Below are 23,941 nucleotides of genomic sequence, written 5' to 3'. Positions count from 1 at the left end.
CCGAGCCATACAAGGGTTGACTATAGAGCTGCCTGACTACCAAGTACGAGGGTCTAGTGTTCAAATATACAAGATCGAGATCTGGGTAGTGGATGTACAAGTCATGTTCCATTGATGCTCTATCATGATAAAAACGCCACTATGCTTCCGGGAAACAATATTCTTCATTCCTTTTTTCTTTTACCAGCCACCGACGATACCAGCGATCGGGATGTCGATACCAGTGGTATAAGTAGCAGTATCGCTCAGCAGGTACACGTACGCACCGCCCAGCTCCTGCGGCAGGGCCAGCCTCGGCATGCCCCCGTAGTACTTCATCTTGGTGCCCCAGTCCGGGCTCGTCTCGACGTAGTAGGTCAGCGCCGTCTTGACGTAGCCGGGGCTGATCGAGTTGACGCGGATGCCGTACTGCGCCCACTCCATGGCCAGCGTGTGCGTCATGTTGCGCACGGCGGCCTTGGTGCCGCCGTAGGGCGCCGAGGGCGCCGCCCGGTTGGGCCGGTAGCTCGTCATGCTGGCGGTGAAGACGATGCTGCCCTTGGTCTTGAGCTCGATGAACTTGCGCGCGGCGGCGGTGGCGCAGATCCACGCGCCGAACACGTTGAGCCGGAACAGCTTCTCGACCTGCTCCATGGTGAAGTCGAGCGCCGGCTGGTGCTTGGTGGCGCCGGCGTTGGCGACCATGCCGTCGAAGCGGCCCTTGGCCTCGGCGATCTGGTCGACGGCCGACTTGACCGACTCCTCCGAGGTGACGTCGGTGTGGATGAACTCGAGCCGGCCGGGGAACTTCTTCAGCATGGCCTGGAAGTCCTCGCCGGGCTGGGAGATGTCGAGCGAGTAGACCGTGCCGGCGCCGTTGTGCAGGCAGACCTCTGCGATGCCCAGGCCAATGCCTTGGTTTGCACCGGTGACTGCAGACAAAAATGTCAGAATTTGTATCTCGAAAGCGCTCCTGTCTAAGAGAATTCACAGGCTTACCGGCAATGACCTTGTCCTTGACACCCACCTGCCAGTCATGGTTGGGGAGAGGCATAGTGCTGGGGTAGTTGTCGGGAGACTCGAGAGAACCCATCGTGAATGATTGTAGCTTTTGAGAATGTCTGGTGGAAAAAGGTAAGGGTATTGGCAAAGGTATGCAAGATGCTAAGCTTGGTCGACGAAGAATGGGGATACTATGTGGTCAGAAACAGACTTTCGAGCAAGGGTAGACTCGATTTAAAAAGGACCCTCCCAGAAGTATGGGCGTGCATGAATCTGTCACAAGTCCGGGGCAAGCTCTGCATGACATCAAATGTCCCGGCAAAACGCGAGAGCGTGCCCGCCCTCCAGAGGATCCCCGTGCCGGGCCAGTGTGCTCCCGGGCGGTTCTATGTGGTGTGCCGTCATACCGGACTGTTCTGGGGCAAACGCGGCTCGGGGAATGCCCCGTGTCGGGGAAGCCTCGGCACGGGGCAATTCCCACAAGATTTGTGAGTCCCTCAAGGTTTACGTCGATTCGAGAGACTAAAATAGTCGAACTAGAGGCATGGGACGACCCCGGGACCCCAGATGCAACCCACACAGAAGTCTAAGCGCAAGACCCCATCTCATTTTTCGCCCCATCGCCATCATCCCATCCGAGAACTTGGAACTCTCCTCTTCCGGGGCAATGCGGAGATGTACGGCGTAGTACCATGAAATATTATCGCGAGGCTGGACTATAATAGGCGGGATCATCCATCCTTTCTCCAAGTCTCATGTCTTGTCCTCGTCATACTCCGGACTGCAACCCTTTGCTTTCGGCCATCCATCTTTCTCTTGCCCGATCATCAGACCCAGGAGCAGATATTGAGCAGCCAGAGCCTTGTGACTTTGCGTTCCATCTTTCAAAATGGCCTCTTACCTCCCCCAGTCCAAGCAACACGAATCAGAGCACCTCGAGATGCCGTGCAAGGATGACCTCGAGAGTCCTGACAGCGACAAGGCTGCCGAGCCTGTGTCGACCAACGGCTATGTCCCCGATACTGAGGAAGAGAAGAAGCTTGTTCGCAAGATCGACATGTACCTACTCCCCATGATCTTCCTCATGTATCTCTGGTCGTACATGGATCGCACCAAGTAAGTGGTCCGACATTTGTTGCTCTCAACCTTGGGCCATTGACCGGTTTCTGACTTTCGTCTTCCATAGCATCGGCAATGCCAAGGTTGCTGGCATGACCGCAGACCTCGGCATGGACTCGAACCAATACTCCGTCACACTTGTTGTCTTCTTCGTCGGCTACGTCGTTTTTGAAGTTCCTTCTAAGTACGTATAGAACACCCAACGTCTCTCAACAACTTCAACTGTTTTAGTCCAGCCAAACTCACAATTGACCGCAGCATGGTTCTTGCCCGTACCCGACCCAGCCGTTTCCTTCCCACGATCATGTTCCTATGGGGCTGCGTCACTGTCGGCATGGCTTTCATCCACAGCTATGAAGCTCTCGTCGGCCTGCGTGTGGTAGTCGGCATCCTCGAGGCTGGGTTCGCCCCCGGTGTGCTCTTGACCCTTTCCTCGTGGTACAAGAAGGCCGAGCAGTCCAAGCGCTTTGCGGTCTACATCTCAGCAGCCATTCTGTCCGGCGCCTTCGGTGGCCTACTTGGCGGTGCCATCACGGAGGGCCTCGAAGGTGCTCATGGCCTTCGCGGTTGGCGCTGGCTGTTCATTGTTGAGGGTGTCTGTAAGTGTCTAGCCTTTGAGGACTCTGTTCTTTATACATGAACTTGCGCCATTCTAACCTAGTTCTCTCAACAGGCACTGCTGCTGTGTCCATCCTCGCAGGCTTCATCCTGCTCGACTTCCCCGCCAACACCAAGAAGTTCTCCGCACGGGAGCGAGAGTTGGCTATCCAGAGACTTCTCCACGACAATGATGCCCAGGATTCTGAGGATCAGCACACTCCATCTCATTTGGAGGCCCTGAAGCTGGCCCTCGGCAACTGGAGGACCTGGATCTTTGTCGTCGGCTACATGGTGAGTTCGGACTCTGATGTTCTGAAATATAGTCCATACTAATCAGGTCTCTCAGGCCATCGTCGGATCCTCCACATTGTCGTACTTCTATCCCACGCTCGTCCAAGGTCTCGGCTACACCTCCCATATGGCACAGTACATGACCATCCCCATCTACGTCGCTGCCTTTGTCTGCACCGCCGTCACGGGCTACTTCATGGACCGCATCCCCCAGAAGCGCGGCCTGGTCCTCGGCTGCTGGATGACCGTCGCCATGCTCTGCTCCGTCGTCATCTGCGCGGTGTACAGCCTCAAGGCCCGGTACGCGCTCCTCGTCATCATGGCCTCGGGCCTCTGGGCGTCCAACGGCCTCGCCCTCTCCTACACGTCCTCCTCGTTCTCGGGCGCCAGCAAGGAGGTCCGCGCCATCACGCTCGCCTTCGTCAACGCCATGGGCAACCTCGCCCAGATCTACGGCGCCTACCTCTTCCCTTCGAAGGATGCCCCCAAGTACCTCATGGGCTTCGGTGTCATCAGCGGTCTGTGCTTCACGGGTGTCTTGGCTTACATAGCGCTGCATATCGTTCTGAGGAAGTGGCCCATTAAGCGATAGAGGGGTTTGCTCTGGTATCATACTCATCTCCTCAAGTGAATGCACGACGCAGGCCTTGAGATGACAAAAAGTTTGACTAGATAGAAAAGTCCGAGATCCTTCTCACCATTCCGAACCTAGTGTTTACGTGCCAACACTACTCTAGACTTAGTGCTGATCCAAGTGGTGATCACATGCGACTGTCTTACAAACAGGGCCCACAAACGAGCCGTAAGCTGGCATGCTTGGCAGTTGGAGAGAGGACTGGCCCGTCCTCCAAAACTAACCTGTAATCCCCCAGGTATTCCATGAAATGAGTGACAGACTGTGCAGTTGAAAACAGAACCGGACTGCCTCCCCCAACTATCCATGACTATGTCGGCATCTGCATCAAACAAACCACAACCAGGGATTTACTCCCAGGACGAGGCGTTCTGGGACAACTACCTCAAAGGACGCCCCAGAGCCCCGGACAAGTTCTTCGACCGCATATTCAAATACCACGAAGAGCATGGCGGAAAGTTTGACACCGTGCACGACATAGGCGCCGGCATCGCACCTTATGCCGCCAATCTCCGGGGCAAGTTCAGGCACGTCATTCTCTCAGACATCGCGCCGGGGAACATCGACATCATCCGCCCACGCCTCGGCGGCGATGGCTTCAGCTACCGCGTCTCCAGGGCCGAGGAGGCCGACGACATCGAGCCCGCCAGCATAGACATGGTCTTCGCCAGCACCATGTTCCACTTCTGCGATCAGAAAGCGGCCATGGACGCCGTGGCGAGGCAGCTGCGGCCCGGCGGCACTTTTGTTTGCTGTCTCATCGGGGGTGCACAGTTTGAAGACCCGGCCCTCCAGGATCTGTACACCCGCTCCGTCCAGGCCGGCTCCAGGGCACACCTCAGCAAGGCCGAGGACCCGGAGCGTCTGCTTCGCGTCCTGGAGCGAGCAGGCGTGATGTACAATGTTGCCCCGCTGGACGAAGAGCACTGGGTCCCGGGGGCGAAGAGGATCCATATCAACCTCGGGAAAGAGGGCTTCCCGGACATGGTACCGCCGGGCATGCACCTCGGGGAACCGCTATATACGGGCCCTAACGATGTCGAATCGTTCGAGTATGAGGAAGGTTGGGGCTTCAGGATGGGTCTCGACCAGATCAAAGAGCATATTCAATCAATGGCCTTTCCCAAGTCTAGTGAATTGGATAAGCTATTGCAGGATTGGGCCGATGCGGTTGGAACGAACCAGGTTGATGGATGCTGGCCATGCAAGCTAATTCTAGCAACTCGCCGCTGAGGTAGAGACGAGTCTGAGCTACCAAGACGTAGGAATCGGATAGGATGGTACCTTCCACTGTTGATATCGGGGAACTGCCGCAAGAGTGGTTGCCGAGAAGCAAGCAAGAAAATATATATGGAACAAGTTGCTTGTCTCATTCTCCGGATCTCAGGTACGCACCCAAACTTGGATACTTCAAAGCTCCAGTTCCCAGACTTCTCCCTTGGACTCTGGTGTCGTAAAGTGCCCCGTCTCCTCGTACAATCGCTTGAAGCCGATCTTGGTGTATAGCTGCCTCGCAGGGGTCAGGACGCTCTGGGTCGAGAGAATCACTTTCTTGTAGTTCTTCTCCCGGGCAAAATCGACAGACTTTTGCACAAGTTGTTTTCCGAGCCCAAGGCCTCTCGCTTCCGGCTCAACAAGCAATACCCGCAGTCTCGCACAGGCCTCCGTTCCGGGCTCCTTGACAACGAAAATACACCCCAGGATCTTGCCGTCTTGTTCCGCGATGAACCCCCTTTCGGCGTCGGGGTCATAGTTGTCGAGGAACGTGGCCATGATCCTGGCGACCAGGCCCTCGAAGCGCGGGTCCCATCCCCATTTGTCGCAGTACAGAACGCCGTGTCTGTAGATGACCCAGCCAATGTCGCCTGGTCGATGGCTCCGGAAGGTGACTTCCCCAGCTGCCATTTCGGCGTCAGCGATGGCGGCGCACTGTGATCCTAGTTGGCCTGGAATTCATAGAACTTCGACGGGTGGGAGCGTAGAGCTGGAGAATTTGAAAGGTGAATAGTTGCTTCAAGTACGTCTTTTTTTGTCTTTTTTCAGGTGCAAGGGAAATGTCAGTCTTTATAGGATGAATCCGCCTGAGGCACATTGGCAAAAGAGAAATACGCTGATCGTAGGTGGAACGTTGTGGTTGATAAAGAAGCTTCTAGTCTCACAGTTTCGCCTATCGCGCCCTTGGCTTGACATGCCCCACCAGTGTGGCTGAACCCCTAGTCCTATATACAGATGATAGAATTCAGGTCAGAGAAACTACAAGTAAAGCTACGTGATACTAAAGTAGAACTTGACACACGGCGGATAGTAAGAAAGTATTTATCAGAGAACAGGATGGCCAAAGATATCATATCTGAATCTGGTCTGTCCTGTTGGGGTCTATGCAGGTGTAGAAGTACCATCTTGTAAGCCTCACATGGTTTTTTTGTTATAATGGGCGAGCAACTTACACCCGAGTGAAAGTGTGAGTAGAATCCAGCTAGCGAGGTTGGGAATATCCTTAAATATTCTCTTGGAAACGCCGACTTGGCCAATAATATGCACGCAAGGGGTGACAAGCTCGCCCCTATGGCGGCTTCAACTCCATTCTGTGCCGTACTCTTCGAAACCTAATCAAGACTGGGCACTACCAGACCATCGACAACCTCCAAGTCGTCTGCCCCGACTTTCTGTAATGCCTCGCGGGCCAGCCTGTCTCGAAGCGCTGCCGTTTCCTCGTCGCTGACGAGGACAAAGTCGTACCTCATCAGCCTGGTCGACGGCGGCACTCCGTACTTTTCTGCGAAGCCCTCTACATCCGAGACCGTCTCGAGATCGACCACCAACGACTCCTTGACGCCGAATACGGCGTCTGAGCGCTCGTAGGGGTCTCCGCGCAGGTACAGCGCACTGGGAACAGATCGAGTCAGCAAGGTTTATGTCCCTCCTTGACAACAAGAGGGAGCAATAATATCCTTGACAACAAGAGGGAGCAATAATATCCTTGACAACAAGAGGGAGCAATAATAGAATGGGATTCACGTACGTGATCAGCCTGTCGTACCCGGGCTTGTCAAACATGAAGTGGAAGTGGCTCGGCCGGTACGGATGCCTCTTCAGCTTGCCGAGCAGCTTCCCGACGGGCCCGTCGCTGGGGATGGGATACGGCACGGGCACGATGGCCCTGCAGTGGAACACGCCGGCGTCGTCGGTCGTCAGCACGGCCCGGCAGTCGGGCCCGTCGCGGTCCGCGTACTGCACGTCGTAGAAGCCCTTGGAGTCGGTCTCCCAGACGTCGACCCTGGCCCCCGCGACGGGCCGGCCGCTGGTGTCGCGCACGGAGCAGACCACGAGCATGGGCTCGCCCTCGGCGTCGTGCGAGATGAGCGCGCCGTTGTCGAGCTCCCGGGCCTCGTGCGAGTGGAAGGGCCCCAGGACGGTGCCCTCTGTCGACGCGGGCGGCTTGGGGTGGTCGATGGCGTCGACGAGCAGCGAGAGGCCGAGCACGTCGGAGAGCAGGATGAACTCCTGGCGCACGTCGGTGCAGGCCTGGCCCACGGCCGTGAGGAAGCCGACGGCGGCCTCCCACTCGGCCGTGTTGAGGCGGGTCTCGCGCGCAAAGTCGTGCAGGTGCACGACGAGGCGCTCGAGGAGGAACCGGGCGCGGCGGTCGTCGCAGCCGGCGTTGATGGCCTGGACGTTCTCGGTGATGTTGTCGATGGTGAGGTCCTTGAGGACCGGCTGCTGGGGGGAGCTGCCCATGGTGATGTTTGTTTTGTGGCTGGATCTTGGTATGTATGTGTGTTGCCAGTCGTAGATGTTCCGGTCGAGCGGTCGGCCTACTCTGACATCTATCGTTTGCTTATATGATTATGATTTTGTGTCTACTGGAGTGTTCGCTCACACCAACTGTCTTCACTGGTGGTGTTCAAAGCCTTGGCATCACTAGGAGGTGCAATATGGGATGATGGACCGAACGATGAACAACCACAATATCATGTGCTTTCTAGTCTAATGTATGTCTGGTCGATTTGCAACATGCTGTTCCCCAATGGAGAAAGGGACGGTGCCTGCGGCATTGCGTATTGATGACATTGGGTGCTGGCAACGGCAAAAACCATATCCGAAAGGACGTCCCACAGCCGGAAGCCCGCCCCGTTGCCATTAGTTGCGGGCTTTCCAACCTAGCGCCTAGCCTCCCCACCTGTATAATGAATTTCCCGCCTTATTCTACAAGAGTGTTGGAGTTTAGTAACCCGTTAGGGGCGTCGTTTATAGTCGTTGTCATCGCTTACAAACGAGTCGTCGGAGAAATGCCACGATTCCAATGGTCTTGGCGCCGTGGTCGGAAATCCTTCCGAGCGAGGTATGCATGATCAGTGACGGGATCTTCCATCTCCAGTCAGTCCCTCGTCTTGTCATAGCCGGGGATGCTGGATCTATCGTCAATCAGCTCTACCTAATTTAGTCCTCTGGTCAAAATCGGATGGCTGTGTAGGAAAGTCGTCACAACCGTGAGGGACCATTTGCTATCAGGTCTATTACCACTGCAGCCTCTCTCGCGTGTACAACAACTTCGGTAGCAAGGGGCGCACCCACCACCCCCAAGATATTGCACATCAACTGTACAAACATCTTTCAACTTGGACCCTCCCCCGGTCACTCCACCATGGACATGGACTCGTTCGTATACACCGCCAGCCCGGCGCGGGTCATCTTCGGCAGCGGCACCGTCGCCAAGCTGCCCGAGGAGCTCGCCCGGCTGGGCCTCTCGCGGCCCCTGCTGCTCTCCACGCCGTACCAGACGGCGCAGGCCGACGAGCTGGAGCGCATCCTCCTCGCGGACGACGCGGGGCGCGGCATCGCGCCGGCGGGCCTCTTCGCCGAGGCGACGATGCACACGCCCGTCGCCGTGACGGAGCGCGCCGTCGAGGCAGCCCGCGCCGCGGGCGCGGACTGCCTCGTCTCCGTCGGCGGCGGCAGCACCATCGGCCTCGGCAAGGCCGTCAGCGTGCGCACGGGGCTCTACCACGTCGCCGTGCCGACGACCTACGCCGGCAGCGAGGTGACGCCCATCCTGGGCGAGACGGCCGACGGGCGCAAGGTCACGCGGTCGGCGCCCGAGATCCGGCCCGGCACCGTCATCTACGACGTCGACCTGACGCTGACCCTGCCCGCCGGGCTGACGGCGACGAGCGGCGTCAACGCCGTCGCGCACGCCGTCGAGGCGCTGTACGCGCAGAACGGCAACCCCGTCGTCGGCCTGCTGGCGCAGGAAGGGGTCCGTGCGCTGTCCTCGAGCCTGCCCGGCCTCGCCGCAGACCCGGCCTCGCGGCCGCTGCGGGCGGCGGCGCTGTACGGCGCCTGGCTGTGCGGCACGTGCCTCGGCAGCGTGGGCATGTCGCTGCACCACAAGCTCTGCCACACGCTGGGCGGCAGCTTCGGCCTGCCGCACGCCGAGACGCACACCATCGTGCTGCCGCACGCGCTGGCGTACAACCTGCCCCGAATCCCTGCCGCGGCGCAGAAGCTGGCCGAGGCGCTGCCCGGCAGCGAGGGGGACGCCATCCGCGGGCTGAACCTGCTGCTGGACAGGCTGGGCGTGGAGCGCAGCCTGGCGGCGTTCGGGATGAAGGAGGCCGACATCGACCGGGCCGCCGAGCTGGCTGCCGGGAACCCGTACTGGAACCCGCGCGAGGTGGAGCAGAAGCTGATCCGGGAGGTGATCCGGAGGGCGTGGGCTGGGGAGCCTGCGAGGGCGGACCTGTGATGTTTTGTGTGGATGGGTGGATGGGTGGATGGGTGGATGGATAGTCACCTCTTGGAGGAGGGAGCGAGGGGATGATATAGAATAGCATCATTCGAGCGTTGGATCGTAAAATATATAGATCTCATTCCGTGAAAACAATGGTCTACTTGTATATCAAAAGTAGTATCCCCCCCTCTAAATCGGAAATGCATTCAGTCCGGTCATAAGCAGGGTCCCTTCCTATGGAACACCCCGTCTAGCGCGTGATATCATCCCAAGAAAACAGGCCGAAAAAAAGCTTCACGACCGCATTCCATCCACCATGGTCATATGACATGACACCTTATCCCGTCCCGTCCTATCCCGCGTACGCACGTCTAGAGATCCGACAACTCCTCCAGCGTCCGACACGCGTCGACCATCTTCTCGTGCACGTCGCCCAGGTTCTCAAAGGTGAAGATGCTAAAGTGGTGGCCCCGGATGTCGTCTATCCGGTAGAACAGGTCCTTCCTGTACTCGTCCCAGCCCAGCCGCGGGTCGGTGCGGTGCACGTCGACGCGCAGCATGCCCAGGCCGCCGCCGCCGCCGCCGTCCTCGGAGGCCGGCACGGGCACGGGCTCCAGGGCGCGCAGCAGGATCGCGGGCGGGGGCGCCTCCCGGAAGGCGGGCGGCCGGTAGGCGAGGGCCATGCGGCCGGCCTGCTCGAAGCAGCGCGTCACGGCGACGCGCGTCTCCTCCTTGGTGGACGGCGACCACTCGAGCTTGCGCGAGACGATGGGCACGTCGATGTGCTGCCACTTGAGCGGGCAGATGCTGTCGACCATGAGGATGCCGGCGACGGCGTAGTCGCGGTCCCGCTCGAGCTGGCCGGCGACCTCGAGCGCCAGCAGCCCGCCGAGGGACCAGCCGCCGACGAGGACGGGGCCCGGCGGGACGGCCTCGCGGATGTAGCCGATGTAGTGGCGGGCCATCTCGGGCAGCCCGCCCTCCCAGGGCTCGCCCGAGTAGAAGCGCGGGTTGGCGATGCCGTAGACGGGGCGGCCGAGGTCCTCGAGCAGGTAGTAGCTGAAGACGGTGCCGCCGCCGTCGTGGAAGAGGACGAGCGGGGTGGCGCGCGAGGCGGCGGTGCCCGGCATGGGGTCCTGGACCAGGTTCGGGTTGGAGTCGAACATGGTCTCTTGGTCTGTTGTGGTGCCGGCCGGATGGGACAGTGGGCAGACGGGGCGCTTGCCAGGCCAAGAGAGGCTCAAATGGGCATGAGCAGGGATGTGGGCTGCGGCAGATTTGGCGCGAGGCGCATGCGCTGAAGGGAGGAGGGGGGACCCTTGTCGGTCCAGTCTCAATCCGGGGCGCCGGCTGGTCAGGATTCTGTGTGAGATTGATCTTTATAAACCATATAAGAAGGCTGGTCGGTTCAAGGCATGGTGCTCGATTGCAGCTGTGTTGGGGGTGAGTCGAGGCGGAAGGGGATGATGAGTGATGAGTGATGATGGCTTCAATGAATGTCCGAAAATCACCGAATGGAAGCCCGTCGAAAAAGGGTCAGCGATTCTCCCGAGGACCGCACGTGATGGCCAAGGAAGGCCCCTGTCAGATTTGATTTCCAGCTCGCGCACGCTGGACAAGCAAAGAGGAAGGCCTGCTTTTGCGCATGAGCTGAGGGAGACTCAGGTGAAGTGACAGTTACTGGCTGTCAAAGGAGCTGATGCTGTGGCACTTTGAGGAAGCAAGCCCCAGAAATGTCTGGATGGGTGAGTTGTGCGAGAGTGTGCTTGTGTGATTGTGTGGTTGTGTGATTGTGTGATTGTGTGAAAACGAGACATGTCTCATCCAACTCCAGATCCAGGCGGTCACTTTAGGTTATTTCTGGCCCATTAATTAGAGGGCGATCACTCAATTAAAGGGTGTGCTTACAGGCACCATCCACTACCAATTGGCATCAAGCAAATGGCATTGACGAGATCAAGCATAAGCTCACCACCCCTAAAGGAAGCAAGCTAGCAAAGGGGTCTCAATTGACATCTTCACAAAAACTCACATCGAATGCACTGTCTTTTTGAAAAATGAAAGCCAGGCTGGTCGACGATCAGGACCGGAGGAGCTGCCCTTCATCGACAGGGACTGGCCGGCCCCTGCAGCATTTGCTGGATGAGTCGGATTATCTCAGGTACACGTCGATAAAGTACGAGGAGTGACAGATGAAGTGACATAGAATTATTTGTAATAAAAAAAACACTGAAAAGGGACTGGCGCAAGGTTCGTGAGATGTGACGAGTGAAGAAAACAGTCCCCATGTCGCTGGTGATCTATGCTATTGTAGGAGCATCTCTGCTGGATGCCCTCACAGCCCCAAGGCTCGAATATCTATCCCCAAACGCCATCAATGATCATGAAACCCCCCGATAACTCCGTCGCTAAAGTCCCAGAAGAAAGAGACACACGCCCATCGTCTCCAGAATGCTCCTCAGACAGCCTCCCAATCCATAGCATCGACCATGAAATCCCACTGCTCTTCCAGGCCATCCATAGGCACCTCGCCCTCCTCCTGTCCGGCACCCGCGCCCGCTCCCTCGCCCTCACGCTTGCTCTTCAGCTCAGCCACATACCCCTCCGCGATGACATACGCCGCATCGAACCCGGCAAAGATCGTCTGCAGGATGTTCTCCAGGTCGTAGCTCTCCAGCGACGGCCTCGCCGCCTCCCGCCGGTCCCTCTCCCTCTGCAGCGCCGTCTTGAAGTACGGCTGCTGCTGCTGCACCCCGCCGTTCACGCCGTTGTTGTTGGCGGCGATGATGACGCCCTCCCGCCCCTCTCCCTCCGGAGGAGCAGTCGCATCGGCGTCGGCGTTCTTCCACCGGTTCCGCAGGTCCTTGGCCCGCGCGAGCTGCCGCCGCACCTCCCCGCGGCCCAGCGCCCCGTGCAGCGGGTTCGCCTCGTCGTCCAGCGCCTCCAGCACGGCCGCGTGGTACCGGTGCACGGGGCTGGTCCCGCGCTCCGGCGCCAGGCCGTACACCGACAGCAGGTGCACCAGCGCGCGCTCGCACAGCATGTAGTACTCGAAGAAGTCGAGCTTGAACATGAGCTCGGCCTCGCCGCCGCCGTGTCGGTCGGGCGGGGAGCTGTTGTGGTTGGCCGAGGCCGAGGCGAGGGCCACGGCCTGCTGGTAGCCCGCGGCCAGGAAGGGCAGCTTCCACTTGAGCCGCCGCACGATCTTGGTGTAGCGCGCCAGCTCGGCGGCCGGCGGCAGGGCGGCAGCGGTGATGTAGTTTGGTAGGGGCCGCTGGGGAGGGGCGCTGCCGGTGGTGGTTGTGGTGTTGATGGTGTCAGGCGGAGAGCCGTCGGATCGCGGAGAGGGGTTGCCGGAGGTGGTGGTGCGGGGGACGTCGAGGCGGTTGGACGGCGGGAGAGAGTGCGTCCTGTAGGGCGAGGAGGCCGCCCAGCGGGAGTTGGAGAGACCGTGTACGGTCATTGTGCTTCTTTTTCTTTGCGCGAAATGAGATTCGTTTGGATCAGGGCGGTTGTCGCATATCCAAGGTGGGATTTCGTGCCCTCGCGTGTCTCACGCGCCGGCAGGTCTGGCTCCTTTAATACGTATGGGGGTAAAGTCTCTCGAAAGTACAGGATGAATATCATAAAGGACCTTATTGATGATGATGATGCAAATGCAAAGGACAACAAAGAGAGGTTGTGCACCAACAATGGTGGATGTTGGACTTGGAACAAAGCCGGAGAACAAGGGCATTCACTGATTCCATTGATGTGTCGTCAGAGTTCAGGCAGTCGGTTGGTTGGTGGGGGGCGCACTCGGGGGCTCGGCTGTCTCAAATTAGCGCCAGGGGTCGCCCCAGACGCCTGCAGGACCCACTAACGATCCCTGTACACTGTGTACAGTTAGGCGAGCTCCAACAACGACTTGCATCCATCAAAGACGTGATGACCAAAGGATCATCAAGTTGAATTTATCTGTCCGAAATCACCATAAAATAGTCTTGTTCCTCCCTCTTAACATTTTAACTCTAGTGTGCAATATAACACCAGCCAGTTCATTATGCTTCCGAGAAAGGAATTGGTATTCCGTCCAGGCCATCACCCATGCTGAAATATAACATCTCTCAACTTCACAGCCAAGACTAGCACGCTCTCGTAATAATACATTCCTATCTAGTTACCTACTCTCACACTTAATAAAGATAAAGAAACAATATGCGTCTACATAAATAACAGCCGGACTAACGGGATCCTAGACGGATCTAACGGCCTAGCATCAGCTTCCTCGTCTTCGTCGCCCTCCGAGGCACAATCGCGAGAATGCATCTGCTCCTCCTCGTCAGAGCCGCAGAAAGCCTTCAGCTCGCCCTCCCTGCCGTGGCGAAGCCGCTCGGCCTGGTCCAGCAGCGCGCGGAAGAAGGCCCACCGCTCCCCGACGGCGCACGAGGCGTCGGGGCACCACGTCAAGTGCTTGGTCTCCTCGTCCTTGGCCGAGGACCAGGTCCCGGGGTCCATCGCCTGGAGCCATTCCGTCTCGCTCGGGTTGCCCGTCTTCATCTCGCGCTCGCACCACAGCATGACCCAGTCCCCGTCCCGGGCCCACCGGATCCACGTCCTGCACGCCCCGCACCGGTACCTGTGCATCGAGTTGACGTGGAGAAATCCCTCCTCGTCGCGCAGCACGTCCATCAGCTTGCCCGGCTCTCCGTTGCCGCCCAGCTTGGCGCACGCGCAGCACCAAGGGACGGGGGCGCCGTGGCAGGGTTCCGGGGGCAGGCCCAGGCAGCCGCAGGAGTAGCCGCCGAAGCACGACAACAGTTGGTCGCTCTCTATGTCGATGTGCGGGCAAACGATCCCGCTGAGCGTTTCCTTGCGCGGAAAGGCGCGCCAGAGCTTCTTCAGGGTGTCCAGGTCGATCGGCTCGTGCCGGCTGTGGCGGAACATCCGGACCCAGGTTTGTATCTTGACCGAGTTGTTACGATCGGAGGGCCCACTGGAAGTCTTCATGATTGCGCTCTGCGCGACGAGCTTCGGGTTGCAATATGGGCACTTTGTTAACTCAATGCGGTGGAGGGGATGACACCGTCGCCCATATACGATGTCCTCCCACCCCAAGGACAGGTGGGGGCACATCCGGACCCGGCCTATGTGGGAGATGCAGATCCGCTCCCGGGCCGGCCTGGAACGCTGCCAGGCCGTGAATTGGATCCGGCTGTGTTTCGTCTGGCATTCAGAGCAGTACAGCAGGCTCTCGACCAGGTCGTCTTTGACGGCCTGGACGGGGACGACTTCTCGGACGCGCCGGCAGCTGTCGCAGAGATGGTCTGCCTGAAGCAGCTTCGCGACCTGGTCCCGGTCAATGTCCTCATCAGGGCGGTCATAATATTCGATGTAAAATGCGGTCCTAGAGGCCTGCCTGAAGAGATATCGCTCCTCAGGGTCCATGGCCGCCATGATCCTCAATAGAAGCTCCTGCGGCAGCTGCAGAAGGAGGCAGGGTTCGTCGTCTGTCTTGGTTCCCTTGTGAGGGGCTGGTGGCGTCTCGTCCGTGGTTGCAATGGCCGACTGAGGATACTCAGAGTGCTCAAGTCGAGGTCGCTTTGTAGAGGGGGGTTCGACAGCGACGTCGTCTTCAACGTCTGGGGAAGCACGCTGGTTCTTCTTCTCCTTCTTCTTCATGGTGGTATTGGCTTGAGCGGGGATGCTATCGAGCACCATGGGTGCAGTCTGGTCGGGTTGGGTCTCCATGGCTGGAGTCGAAGCGATGAAACTGCTAGCGGAATAGTTGAGTGCTGAGGCAAAGTCAGGGATGGGGGTCTTGAAAGGGGACGACGGTCCGTTATGTAATTACGGACGCAACTCAAAAGGCTTGGTTGTGGTGAATGTCGCAAGCGATTTGGTTTTAAGGAAAATCCCAATATGATACTCGAAAGAAGAGCGTCGTCCACAAGTGATTGGAATTGGTGGGCAGGTTTGTGAAAGAATAGTGGAAAGCATTGTCTGCCTGACAAAGAACAGTGACCAGGGTTGTTTAATGACAAAGGGCCAGTTAACAACCGCCACACCTCTCTTTCAGTCAAGTCTCTTGTGGTTGCACAGTGCTTTGGGCCTTTAGCTAAGCAACTCCCTTTGTACAAACCGTTGATCATGGGGCCAAAGAAGTTTTCAAGTCAATGTATTTATAGAACAGCTCAAAGCAATAGCCTTTGATCGCCCTGGGCCAGCAGAAGGCCGTGTTCATCATCAAAATCGCTTGTCCCATTGTGCCATCAAATTTTGAATTCCGTCTATCCCATGCTAATTGCGCAGAGTACCAGTTTTGCCTCGACAGCCACAGCCCCAAGCAAACCCTTTTTGCTTCCTTTCTTTCCCATAGTCCTATCTACCTGTGATTTGAAGATGCGACAAAGGAACAATTCACTAGCCTAAAGTGCAGGCAGGGCGAAATGCCCCGTACAATCTCCGCAACCAAGCAGCTCAAAGCACCTTTGTTCATGGTGCGAGTCCAAAGCTGAGCTCAATGCCCCCCCCCCCCCCCGGCTCAATAAGATCCCTGCTCTCACGAATTGAGTTCTGAGATCCCTCGACTTTCAGTTCCCCTGATATCTACCCATCAGTTTCATAACTCTCTCCTTACTAGCCATATCGCGCAGCAACCTCCCAACGGCTGTCCATCTCTCCCTCGTGGCGCAAGACTCGTCGACGCACCATGTGACGTGCCTGGTGGACTTGGCATCTGTTATCGAGTAGGACTCCGGTACTATCTGTGTCAGCCAGCGCTCAGAAGCTGGCCCGTTTCCAAGGCTTATGGACCTGTCCACAGTGAGACAAACCCAGTCGCCTTCCCTATGCCATGAGTATGAAGCTTTGCAGCAGCTGCAGCAGTACAAGTGAGATGTGTTGAAGCGAGGCATCAGCTTGCCAACTCGTCCGGGCTCGGCTTCACCCTGGCATGCACAGCAATAAGGTCGATCCTCATGCCTCTCTCTGTGTCCTGGAGTTGCTCCAAGACAGGCGCACCCTGCAGCTCCGAAAGGCGCCAATAGCTGGTCGCTTTCTAGATCGATGTGCGGGCAGGTAATCCGTTTGAGCCAGAAATGTTTGGAGTGGTGGCGCCAGATAGACTTGAGACCTTCAAGATCTATTTCTCGGTCCGCCTCGTAGCGGAAAACGGGAAATTCCGTCGAGATATGGATGTACTCCGGCGTTTGCCAAGAAGTGACAGGTAGTACTGTGCCTACGTTGTTGTAAGTGACCCAAGATCTCAAAGCTGGATGGCGGAGCTGAAAGATATTTTGATTCTCGCAGTAGTTGCATTTGATGGTGTGGCTCTCGCCACCCAAGCCTCTGAGCTCCTCAATCTTTTCCCAGCTCAGGGTCTGGTGGACACAGAGCTGAATATGGCCCTCCCGACCGATACATCTTCTCTTCCACCATGGTGCTGCTCGTTGTATCGACGAAAAGAGAAGCTCTGGGTGTTTCTTGCGGCAGCCGGAGCAGTATATCACCTTCTCAAGAAGGCGCTTTCGTTTCTTGTTGACCAATCCTGTGCTGCGGGCTTGTCGGCAGGTCTGACAGAACCTATCAGCCTGGATGAGCGGAGCTATCTTGTCTTGGTCAAGGACTGGTTTCCAAAAAGAGGTTCTCCACGTTGGGTAGCTAAATTGGAAGAGTTTCTCCTCAAAGTACTGGCTGAAGGCCCTGTCGAATGACATGTGAAAGAAAGTTCGGCAGGTTCTCTGGAGAAGGAAGAGATCCTCGGGTTCCAGAAGTTTCATGATCGATAGCTGCAGCTCTTGTGGCAGCTCGGTGATTCGACAGCGCTTTTCTTTCTCCTCGGTGTCGTAGTCCTCACACAGCTCCTCCTGGCTCTCAGTTCTTGCACATTTTGGAGGTCGATCTTCGATCTCGTCGTTGTCATCCGGAGCACCTCGCTTGCTGGCGGTGCTTATGCCACCAATGGCCAAGATGTCTTTGATCACGGCCGTATCTTCCTCGGCTGAGAGACGACGGCGCTTGGTAGGGGGGGTCGCGAGAGAAACGTCGTCGTCGGTGGCGGGTCGCTTGTGGGCAGTGGCGGTCTCCGCTCTGGCGAAGACACGGTCGAGCGCGGCTGGCTTCTCCAGGCTCATACTGGAACCCATTGTTGCGTTCTTTTTTGAAGAATGTAATCGAACTTTCGAGCAAACTGAAGGCTTCTAGTGTCGTAGAGGCCAGCGTGTGTTGCAAAGTGAACCTTTGAAGAGAAATAGGCTCACTGACAAATATCAGTACTGTTCTGTGAGGAAAGAGTTGGGAAGTTCTGAGATGATGGTGAGGAGAATCCGAGAAGATGTCAGAATGCCGAAACTCGGAAATCGTAATTTCTGGTCGGACGGACTCTGCGGGCTAAAGACAGAATAGCCTGGGGTTGCAGCAAGGTAGCTTTGTTGACATTCAGAACAGATCGCTGAGAATAACGTCCGGGTTATTGGAAAGCCAATGTATGTGGCAGGTATCCGAGTTCGAGAACAGTGAAAGGAGTAAATGTAGCTCTTCAGTGGATACGGTGTTGTGACTCTCGTTTCGATACTAAAAGAAGCTGTATGAATCTCCTTGCAGACGATACTTGATAGGCAACGCCTTTAAGAAGCCGTTGAGCTTTGGGATTGAACGAGGTGAAGACTTGGAATCGAGATCTTCGAAGTTGGGTGGAAGTGTGGTGGAAAAGAAAAGGGAAGAGGGAAGAGGATCGAGGGAGCAGGCTGAAATTTAAAGACACCTGAAGCTTTCAATTCACTATTGTTGTCACTTTGCTATTGTCTGACAAAGCTATTGACGAAAATCTGAAGTGTCCCCGAATAGTGAATTGATAGGTCAATTCACTGCCACAATATGTGATATGTATATATACTAAGGTTACTAAAGGTCTTTTGGTCGAGCATCTTTCGAAATGCACCACAGAAAGTAGAGACACTTCAGGGCACACATGTGGCAGGCTCAGCCGAAACGTACATAGGGTCTTTCAACTAAACCACCAAACGCACCGTTTAAGTATCCCGGTCCGGCAAGCCTGTTGTTTCAATGTCACATGCAGGGCGAATGCAAACAACAAACAACCAGTCCCGGCAGTTAATTCTTGAGTAATCTAATAACCCAAAAATTGATAAATGTGTCCCTTTCACTGCCCTCACTCTTGGGAACTATCACCAACCGTGGCCAGCCCTTGGGTATCCTAACCAATCACTAGTTGCCCTCATCGTAACCCATCTCCTACCAATGCCTCACAACAAACACAAAACCTCATAACCAATGCCCAGTAACCGACAAAGTTCCCAACCACATGCGATACCTGATTCTCGTCCTCTGAGCCCCCTCCAGCGAGCCATGCCCATGCACACCACGCCGCCGGACTCAGAACCGAAGCTCAACATCCCCAGCCCGATACCCGAGCGCCTCCCTCAGCAGCCGCCCGTGCTTCGCCCACACGGCCCTCGCAGCGCACCGCTCGTCCGGGCACCACGCCACGTGCCGGGCCTCGTCGTCGCCCACGACCGCCAGCGACTCCGGGTCGAGCAGCTTCGCCCACTCCCAGCAGACCGGCCCGCCGGCCACAGCGGCGTCCCGCCTGTACTCGAGCGTGACCCAGCCCTCCTCCCCGTCCCGGTCCCAGCTGTAGTGGCCGCCGCAGACGCGGCACCGGAGGTTGTGCGCGAGCTCGCCGCCCTCGAGGAACTGTCGTCGTCGTCGGTGCGAGCTCGGGAACACGATGAGCTCGTGGGCGCAGCAGGGGACCCTTTGGCAGGCCACGCCGGCTGCGTGCGTCGTGGTGCTGGTGGTGGCGGTGGTGTTGGCGGGCGCTTCCTTGTCTGCCAGCGGCGGGCTGACGCAGCAGCAGTGGCTGTTTCCAAAGGGGCTGAGGAGGGTGCACTCGTCCTCGAGGACGTGCGGGCAGCGCAGCGCCCGTACGAGGTCCCTGTTCGGCGCCGTCCGCCAGAGCAGCCTCAGGCGCTCGAGGTCCGCTGCAGCAGGAACAGTTCCTCGGGGTGCAGGAAAAACATGATGTTGAGCAGCATTTCGCGAGGCAGGTCCGTGAGTAGGCGTCGGTTCTCGGCGATCTTTGCCCCCTTCTTTTCCTGCTCGTCCTTCTCATCCTCTTGGCCAATTCTGCTGAAGAGTGTTTTCACTCGCGGGATCACTCGTTCAACCATAGAGACAGAGACATCTATCGCAGCCTGCTTCGCAGGGCCCTTGGCGCCAGTCGTCACCGGCAGAGGCGGCTCTTGCGGCAGGTGGCGCATGGAGAGATCCGCCATCCTCTTCTTTTGGGCCTCGAACAAGGCAGCATCCCTAGCCAAGAACACTCTCAGAGAAGCTACAGATCGCACCCAATCAATCTGCCGCGGCTCGCCGCTGGGAAAATTGCTGGCCCGAGGCGTCTCCCTCCTGCATCCGTCGTCGCTGGGATCATCACCCATCGTCGTCGAAGGTTATTGTTGATTTAAAGTTTGGCATGGCGTAGATGATTGCAATGTCTTGAAAGTGTCCAAAGAGACGCAACTTGCTCAAGTGTAATTAGTCTTTCACTTCGACAGAACCATGGAAATAGCAGAACTAGCAAGTTCTGAACATTACGCGTTGCACCACCTCCCTAGAACCAGAACCAGATAATCCCATCACCATGGTCTCGACTGTGTCTTGAGGAGTCATATGTAGTTGTTGATAATCAGGCTCAATCTAGCCACACCCGATGCAGCAGCCAACACGTGACAAAAAGCATGCATGTTTTCCATATACAACCATTCTCAATTCCCTCGCGGAGACCTAGATAGACAATACTACGCAACACCAAAGACGTCAATCTCTCCAACGCCAGAACCCCGTCCCTCCTCCGTTCCTACTCTCTCCACCTGTCAAACAAAAGCAAGCTATGAAATCTCGCGTCTGTAGGCATTGTGGTAGTACCAAACTCTGCCCAAGCAAGGGCTGCCAAACAGAGAATCCAGAACACCCTATCTCCCAGGCTCGCGGGGGCAGATAACCATCTTTCGATGTGAAAAAAGTACACTTTCGTTGGTATCATTAAGTGCGATGCGTTCTAAGAACAACAAGAAAAAAACAACATCAAATATCATCAAGAGCCACGGCGCCTCTACTCCTTCAGCTTCTTGGTCGACTTGGCCGTGCCAATATGCGTATTGTGCACCTGGGGAAGAGGTCAAATTTTTAGCGCATGCTCTCATCTTTCCTCATCATACAAGCAAAGGGATCAAAAGACATACCTTGGTTGCAAACCTCAAGCTCGTAATCGTCTCCTTGAGGTGCGCCTCGAGCGGGCTCACCATGACAAACATGAGCGTCTTGGAGTTGCCCCCGAGCGAGTACTGCAGCAGGTGCGTGAGCTTCGAGTTGCGGTACGGCACGTGCCCGGACCCGCGGCCCAGCGCCTCGATGACGTCGCCCAGGCAGGCCAGGCTCTTGTTGATGTTCTGCGTCTCGCGCATGCGCTCGCCCTCGGCCTGCGAGTGCTTGAGCCGCTCCGAGCCCGCCAGGTCCACGAGGTTGAGCGTGCCCTCGCACCGCTCGCCCGTCGCCGCGTTCTCGCCCGTCAGCCGCAGGATGAAGACCGAGTGCGAGCGCGACGAGCGCTCGTTGGCCTTTGTTGCGGCCACGGACCGGTTGTTCTGCGCCTGCGCCAGCATCGTCTCCACCATGCCGGGCGAGTCGAGCCGCACCGTCTTGCAGTTGACGACGGTCGTCGACTTGCGCGCGTCGTCGTGCCTGATCTCGAGCTTCCTCTTCGGGTCCGACTCCCTGCTGGACGTGAGCAGGTCGTTGAGCTCCTCGTTGTACACCTCCACAAAGCTGCCCTCCATCGTGTAGCTCCACGACTTCTCCTTGAGCTGGGTGATGGTGTCGTAGATCATGTGCGTCGCCCTCGGGATCATGCCATCGGCGGAGGACATGGTGTACGTCTTTCCTGAACCTGTTTGGCCGTAGCAGAAAATGCACACGTTGTAGCCGTCGAGAGCGCTCTGCACGAGCTGGGAAATCTCGCCAAAGACATCCTCGTTCTGCACCGATGGCGTGAAGACTCGGTCGAACTCGAAAGGAATTGTTTTCCGGCTCACGACACCAAGACTGCTCTTCTCTTCCGGTCCCGTCACGTCGATCTGTGCTGACGTCTTGAGATCGGGGAACAGAAGCTTGGCCTCCTCGCCCTCGGAGCTGTCAATCACTGGCCGTACACGGCACATGACCCGGATGTTTCCCTTGAGCTCCTGGTACTTGTTGAAAAGCACCCGTCGCTCCGTCTCCTCCTTGATGAGCTTCTGGCGCGCCTCCTCGGCGATCTTGAGGGCCTCCTGCAGCCTGGCTTCCATGCTGGCGAATGAGTCGGATTGCTGCTTGCTGTCAGATTCCAAGAACTCAATCTGTGCGCGGAGGGCACGGCCGCGGTCCTCCAGTGTCATGTTGGTCGTGGACAGCTCGGCGAACTTCTGCTGGAGGTTCTTCTTGGCCAGCTGCTCTTGCTCAAGGTCACGCTTGAGCATCTCGATCTGGCTTTGCATGGTTTGCATTTCCCGGTCTTTGCCCTGCAGAGCCAGGTGCAGATCTTGTTGTTCGGAGTCGAGCCTCGTACGCAGGTCGTCCACTTCTTTGGACTTCTGGCTTCGCTCGTCATCCAGCTCGGCACGGTAATGTCTCTCGAGGGCCTCCAGAGCTTCGCGGTGTCCTCTCTGCGCCCGCTCAGTCTCATCTTTGAGTTCTCTCCTTAGCTCGTTCAGCTCATGCTGATGCTCTCGACTCCGCCCTTCGACATCGAACTGGTGACTTCTCCGTTCCGTTTCGAGATCTAGGGTCAGTGAGTGGACTTGAAGCCTTAATTCATTCAGCTCCGATTGTAGAGATGAGTTTCTTTGGTTCAGTTGATCACGTTCTCGCTCCATGTCATTCGCTGGTCCTTTCGTCAGCCACGACATTAGGTCCTCCACGTTGTTAGCAAAATCTTACCTCTCGTCTTCGCCAGCTCGATGACGTCCTCCATCGCTTTGCGGTCGGTTAGTGAGCCATGCATGACCTCCTTCATAGCCTTGAATTGGGCCTCGACTTCGTGCAATCGCTCGTCGACGTCCCATGCTGTGAAGCCGCGCAAGTTAGATTCCTTGGTCAGAAAGGGCTGAGTTGACTTGGTAGGAGAAGGAGAAGCAGCGACAGTTCTGGGTGTGAGTGCAACATTCAGGGCTGATTCAAAGTCCGACATTGCCTTTCTGACAACTCGGACGGGTGTTCTAGGCGGCGGCACCACTGGGTCTGCTTGAACCTCTTGGTCTGTGGGAGCCAGGGGATTCTCTTCCTCTTTGCGTCTGGAGCGCACGGTGACGTTGCTGAGTGAAACAGCAGCTTGCTGTTGCTGTGGCTGTACCTGATTGTCTTTCTCTGGAATCACTTGTTTTCCATTGATTGCTTGCTGATCTGCCTGTTGTTCGTCGATGTGAAACCGGTCCATACGACCGACAAGACTGCTGAGAGAGCTTTTTCTAGGGGTGGGTGAAGTTGGAATAGAAATTGATGAAAGAGACTGAGAGAATCTTGCTCGGGACTTCCTCACTGGAAGCGGTCCGGCTCTGGATTGAGATGGCTGAAAGAAAGATGGCGGTGGCATCGTACCATTCTGCTGCTTGCCAGCGACTGGCTCATCCTCCACGACATGATTGGCCATTGCCGTCACAGGCCTTGTGCGGGTATGCGATCGCGCTCTGCCGTTGGTAGACTTGCTGAAGGACATGGAGGTCTGCGGCCTGTCGCCATGCGATGTGAGGGGTCGCGCGCCGTAGCCAACGCTCTTGCCATAGTTGCTCGTCGAGGGCGGCCGTGAAGCATTGGATAGCTGGCGGGAGTGTGTAGGTCCTGGGTTGTTGAGGTTGGCGAGGCTCATGCCCTTGGGGGCGGGCCTGATGTTGGAACCGGCGGCGGCGGCGGGACCGATGGAGCGCGCGCCAAAGTCTCCTGCTCGGTCGTTGGTCGTCTTACGTTTCGCTTCGGGCTGTCGGGATGCTAGATGTCAAGGTTAGACCGCGTCCAGCAGGCAATAACTCGCGTGCAATGAATTCACCACCACGTACGCTGGTCGGGGAACTGGCGCTTGAGGCCAGTCAAGCCGGTTGGCAATTGGGACGGCTGCGGTATTCTGACGTTCTTTTGCGATTCTGAGACCTCTTGCAGCGCGGCCGCGGCGCTGACGGAGGGAGGCTTGAGTCTCGAGAGCGATGACATCGGGCGGGTTCCCTGTGTTGTGGAGGGTGTCTGGGTCAGTATGGATGCGTTGCGGAGGACATGCAGGTAGCTCTTCATGGACAGAATGTACATACCCCGTTCTCTGAGTCCATGATGGGCGGCGGCGGTCGTCGAAGAGGGCGAAGGACAAGCTGGAACAGAAAGTAAGAAGCAAGGAGCGTTGCCCCAGACGCGGACGATGTGGATGGAGTCGTGGTGAAGGTTGAAGACCGAACAATAGGTTAGCGATAATGGATATGTATTTACGCTCTTGCCCCGATTGGGGAGACTGTTTCGGGCATGGGACGGGGTTGCACGGGGTGGTGCAGTCCAATGCGAGCCAGAGT

General features: G+C 57.1%; 12 protein-coding genes across 12 annotated transcripts; 4 read left to right on the top strand and 8 right to left on the bottom strand.

Annotated features, from left to right (window-relative positions):
* Window positions 1–180: 180 nt before the first annotated feature.
* Window positions 181–1,072, bottom strand: E0L32_011804 (uncharacterized protein; the record flags this gene model as incomplete). The annotated part of the gene is made up of 2 exons (XM_031134574.1): window positions 181–911; window positions 979–1,072. The coding sequence occupies 2 exons, from the start codon at window positions 1,070–1,072 to the stop codon at window positions 181–183; spliced, it is 825 nt and encodes a 274-aa protein (XP_031000017.1).
* A 798-nt stretch (window positions 1,073–1,870) lies between these two features.
* E0L32_011803 (uncharacterized protein) lies at window positions 1,871–3,583 on the top strand (the record flags this gene model as incomplete). The annotated part of the gene is made up of 5 exons (XM_031134573.1): window positions 1,871–2,097; window positions 2,168–2,284; window positions 2,332–2,699; window positions 2,762–2,991; window positions 3,047–3,583. The coding sequence occupies 5 exons, from the start codon at window positions 1,871–1,873 to the stop codon at window positions 3,581–3,583; spliced, it is 1,479 nt and encodes a 492-aa protein (XP_031000016.1).
* A 354-nt stretch (window positions 3,584–3,937) lies between these two features.
* E0L32_011802 (uncharacterized protein) lies at window positions 3,938–4,858 on the top strand (the record flags this gene model as incomplete). The annotated part of the gene is made up of 1 exon (XM_031134572.1): window positions 3,938–4,858. One exon carries the CDS (start codon window positions 3,938–3,940, stop codon window positions 4,856–4,858), a length of 921 nt encoding a protein of 306 aa, XP_031000015.1.
* Window positions 4,859–5,035: 177 nt separating this feature from the next.
* Window positions 5,036–5,530, bottom strand: E0L32_011801 (uncharacterized protein; the record flags this gene model as incomplete). The annotated part of the gene is made up of 1 exon (XM_031134571.1): window positions 5,036–5,530. The coding sequence occupies one exon, from the start codon at window positions 5,528–5,530 to the stop codon at window positions 5,036–5,038; it is 495 nt and encodes a 164-aa protein (XP_031000014.1).
* Window positions 5,531–6,231: 701 nt separating this feature from the next.
* E0L32_011800 (uncharacterized protein) lies at window positions 6,232–7,363 on the bottom strand (the record flags this gene model as incomplete). The annotated part of the gene is made up of 2 exons (XM_031134570.1): window positions 6,232–6,511; window positions 6,648–7,363. The coding sequence occupies 2 exons, from the start codon at window positions 7,361–7,363 to the stop codon at window positions 6,232–6,234; spliced, it is 996 nt and encodes a 331-aa protein (XP_031000013.1).
* Window positions 7,364–8,270: 907 nt separating this feature from the next.
* Window positions 8,271–9,371, top strand: E0L32_011799 (uncharacterized protein; the record flags this gene model as incomplete). Its single annotated transcript, XM_031134568.1, has 1 exon — window positions 8,271–9,371. One exon carries the CDS (start codon window positions 8,271–8,273, stop codon window positions 9,369–9,371), a length of 1,101 nt encoding a protein of 366 aa, XP_031000012.1.
* A 356-nt stretch (window positions 9,372–9,727) lies between these two features.
* On the bottom strand, window positions 9,728–10,522 carry E0L32_011798 (uncharacterized protein; the record flags this gene model as incomplete). Its single annotated transcript, XM_031134567.1, has 1 exon — window positions 9,728–10,522. One exon carries the CDS (start codon window positions 10,520–10,522, stop codon window positions 9,728–9,730), a length of 795 nt encoding a protein of 264 aa, XP_031000011.1.
* Window positions 10,523–11,814: 1,292 nt separating this feature from the next.
* E0L32_011797 (uncharacterized protein) lies at window positions 11,815–12,819 on the bottom strand (the record flags this gene model as incomplete). The annotated part of the gene is made up of 1 exon (XM_031134566.1): window positions 11,815–12,819. The coding sequence occupies one exon, from the start codon at window positions 12,817–12,819 to the stop codon at window positions 11,815–11,817; it is 1,005 nt and encodes a 334-aa protein (XP_031000010.1).
* A 740-nt stretch (window positions 12,820–13,559) lies between these two features.
* Window positions 13,560–15,086, bottom strand: E0L32_011796 (uncharacterized protein; the record flags this gene model as incomplete). The annotated part of the gene is made up of 1 exon (XM_031134565.1): window positions 13,560–15,086. One exon carries the CDS (start codon window positions 15,084–15,086, stop codon window positions 13,560–13,562), a length of 1,527 nt encoding a protein of 508 aa, XP_031000009.1.
* Window positions 15,087–15,928: 842 nt separating this feature from the next.
* Window positions 15,929–17,482, bottom strand: E0L32_011795 (uncharacterized protein; the record flags this gene model as incomplete). The annotated part of the gene is made up of 1 exon (XM_031134564.1): window positions 15,929–17,482. One exon carries the CDS (start codon window positions 17,480–17,482, stop codon window positions 15,929–15,931), a length of 1,554 nt encoding a protein of 517 aa, XP_031000008.1.
* A 1,147-nt stretch (window positions 17,483–18,629) lies between these two features.
* Window positions 18,630–19,817, top strand: E0L32_011794 (uncharacterized protein; the record flags this gene model as incomplete). Its single annotated transcript, XM_031134563.1, has 1 exon — window positions 18,630–19,817. One exon carries the CDS (start codon window positions 18,630–18,632, stop codon window positions 19,815–19,817), a length of 1,188 nt encoding a protein of 395 aa, XP_031000007.1.
* Window positions 19,818–20,469: 652 nt separating this feature from the next.
* E0L32_011793 (uncharacterized protein) lies at window positions 20,470–23,707 on the bottom strand (the record flags this gene model as incomplete). Its single annotated transcript, XM_031134562.1, has 5 exons — window positions 20,470–20,523; window positions 20,600–22,275; window positions 22,332–23,375; window positions 23,444–23,606; window positions 23,690–23,707. 5 exons carry the CDS (start codon window positions 23,705–23,707, stop codon window positions 20,470–20,472), a joined length of 2,955 nt encoding a protein of 984 aa, XP_031000006.1.
* Between the last annotated feature and the right edge of the window lie 234 nt (window positions 23,708–23,941).

This window comes from Thyridium curvatum (genome assembly GCF_004353045.1).
Source record: "Thyridium curvatum strain D216 chromosome Unknown NODE_119_length_83333_cov_84.680492, whole genome shotgun sequence".
Classification (NCBI taxonomy): Eukaryota; Fungi; Ascomycota; class Sordariomycetes; order Thyridiales; family Thyridiaceae; genus Thyridium; species Thyridium curvatum.
This window is presented reverse-complemented; position numbering and strand designations above follow the sequence as displayed.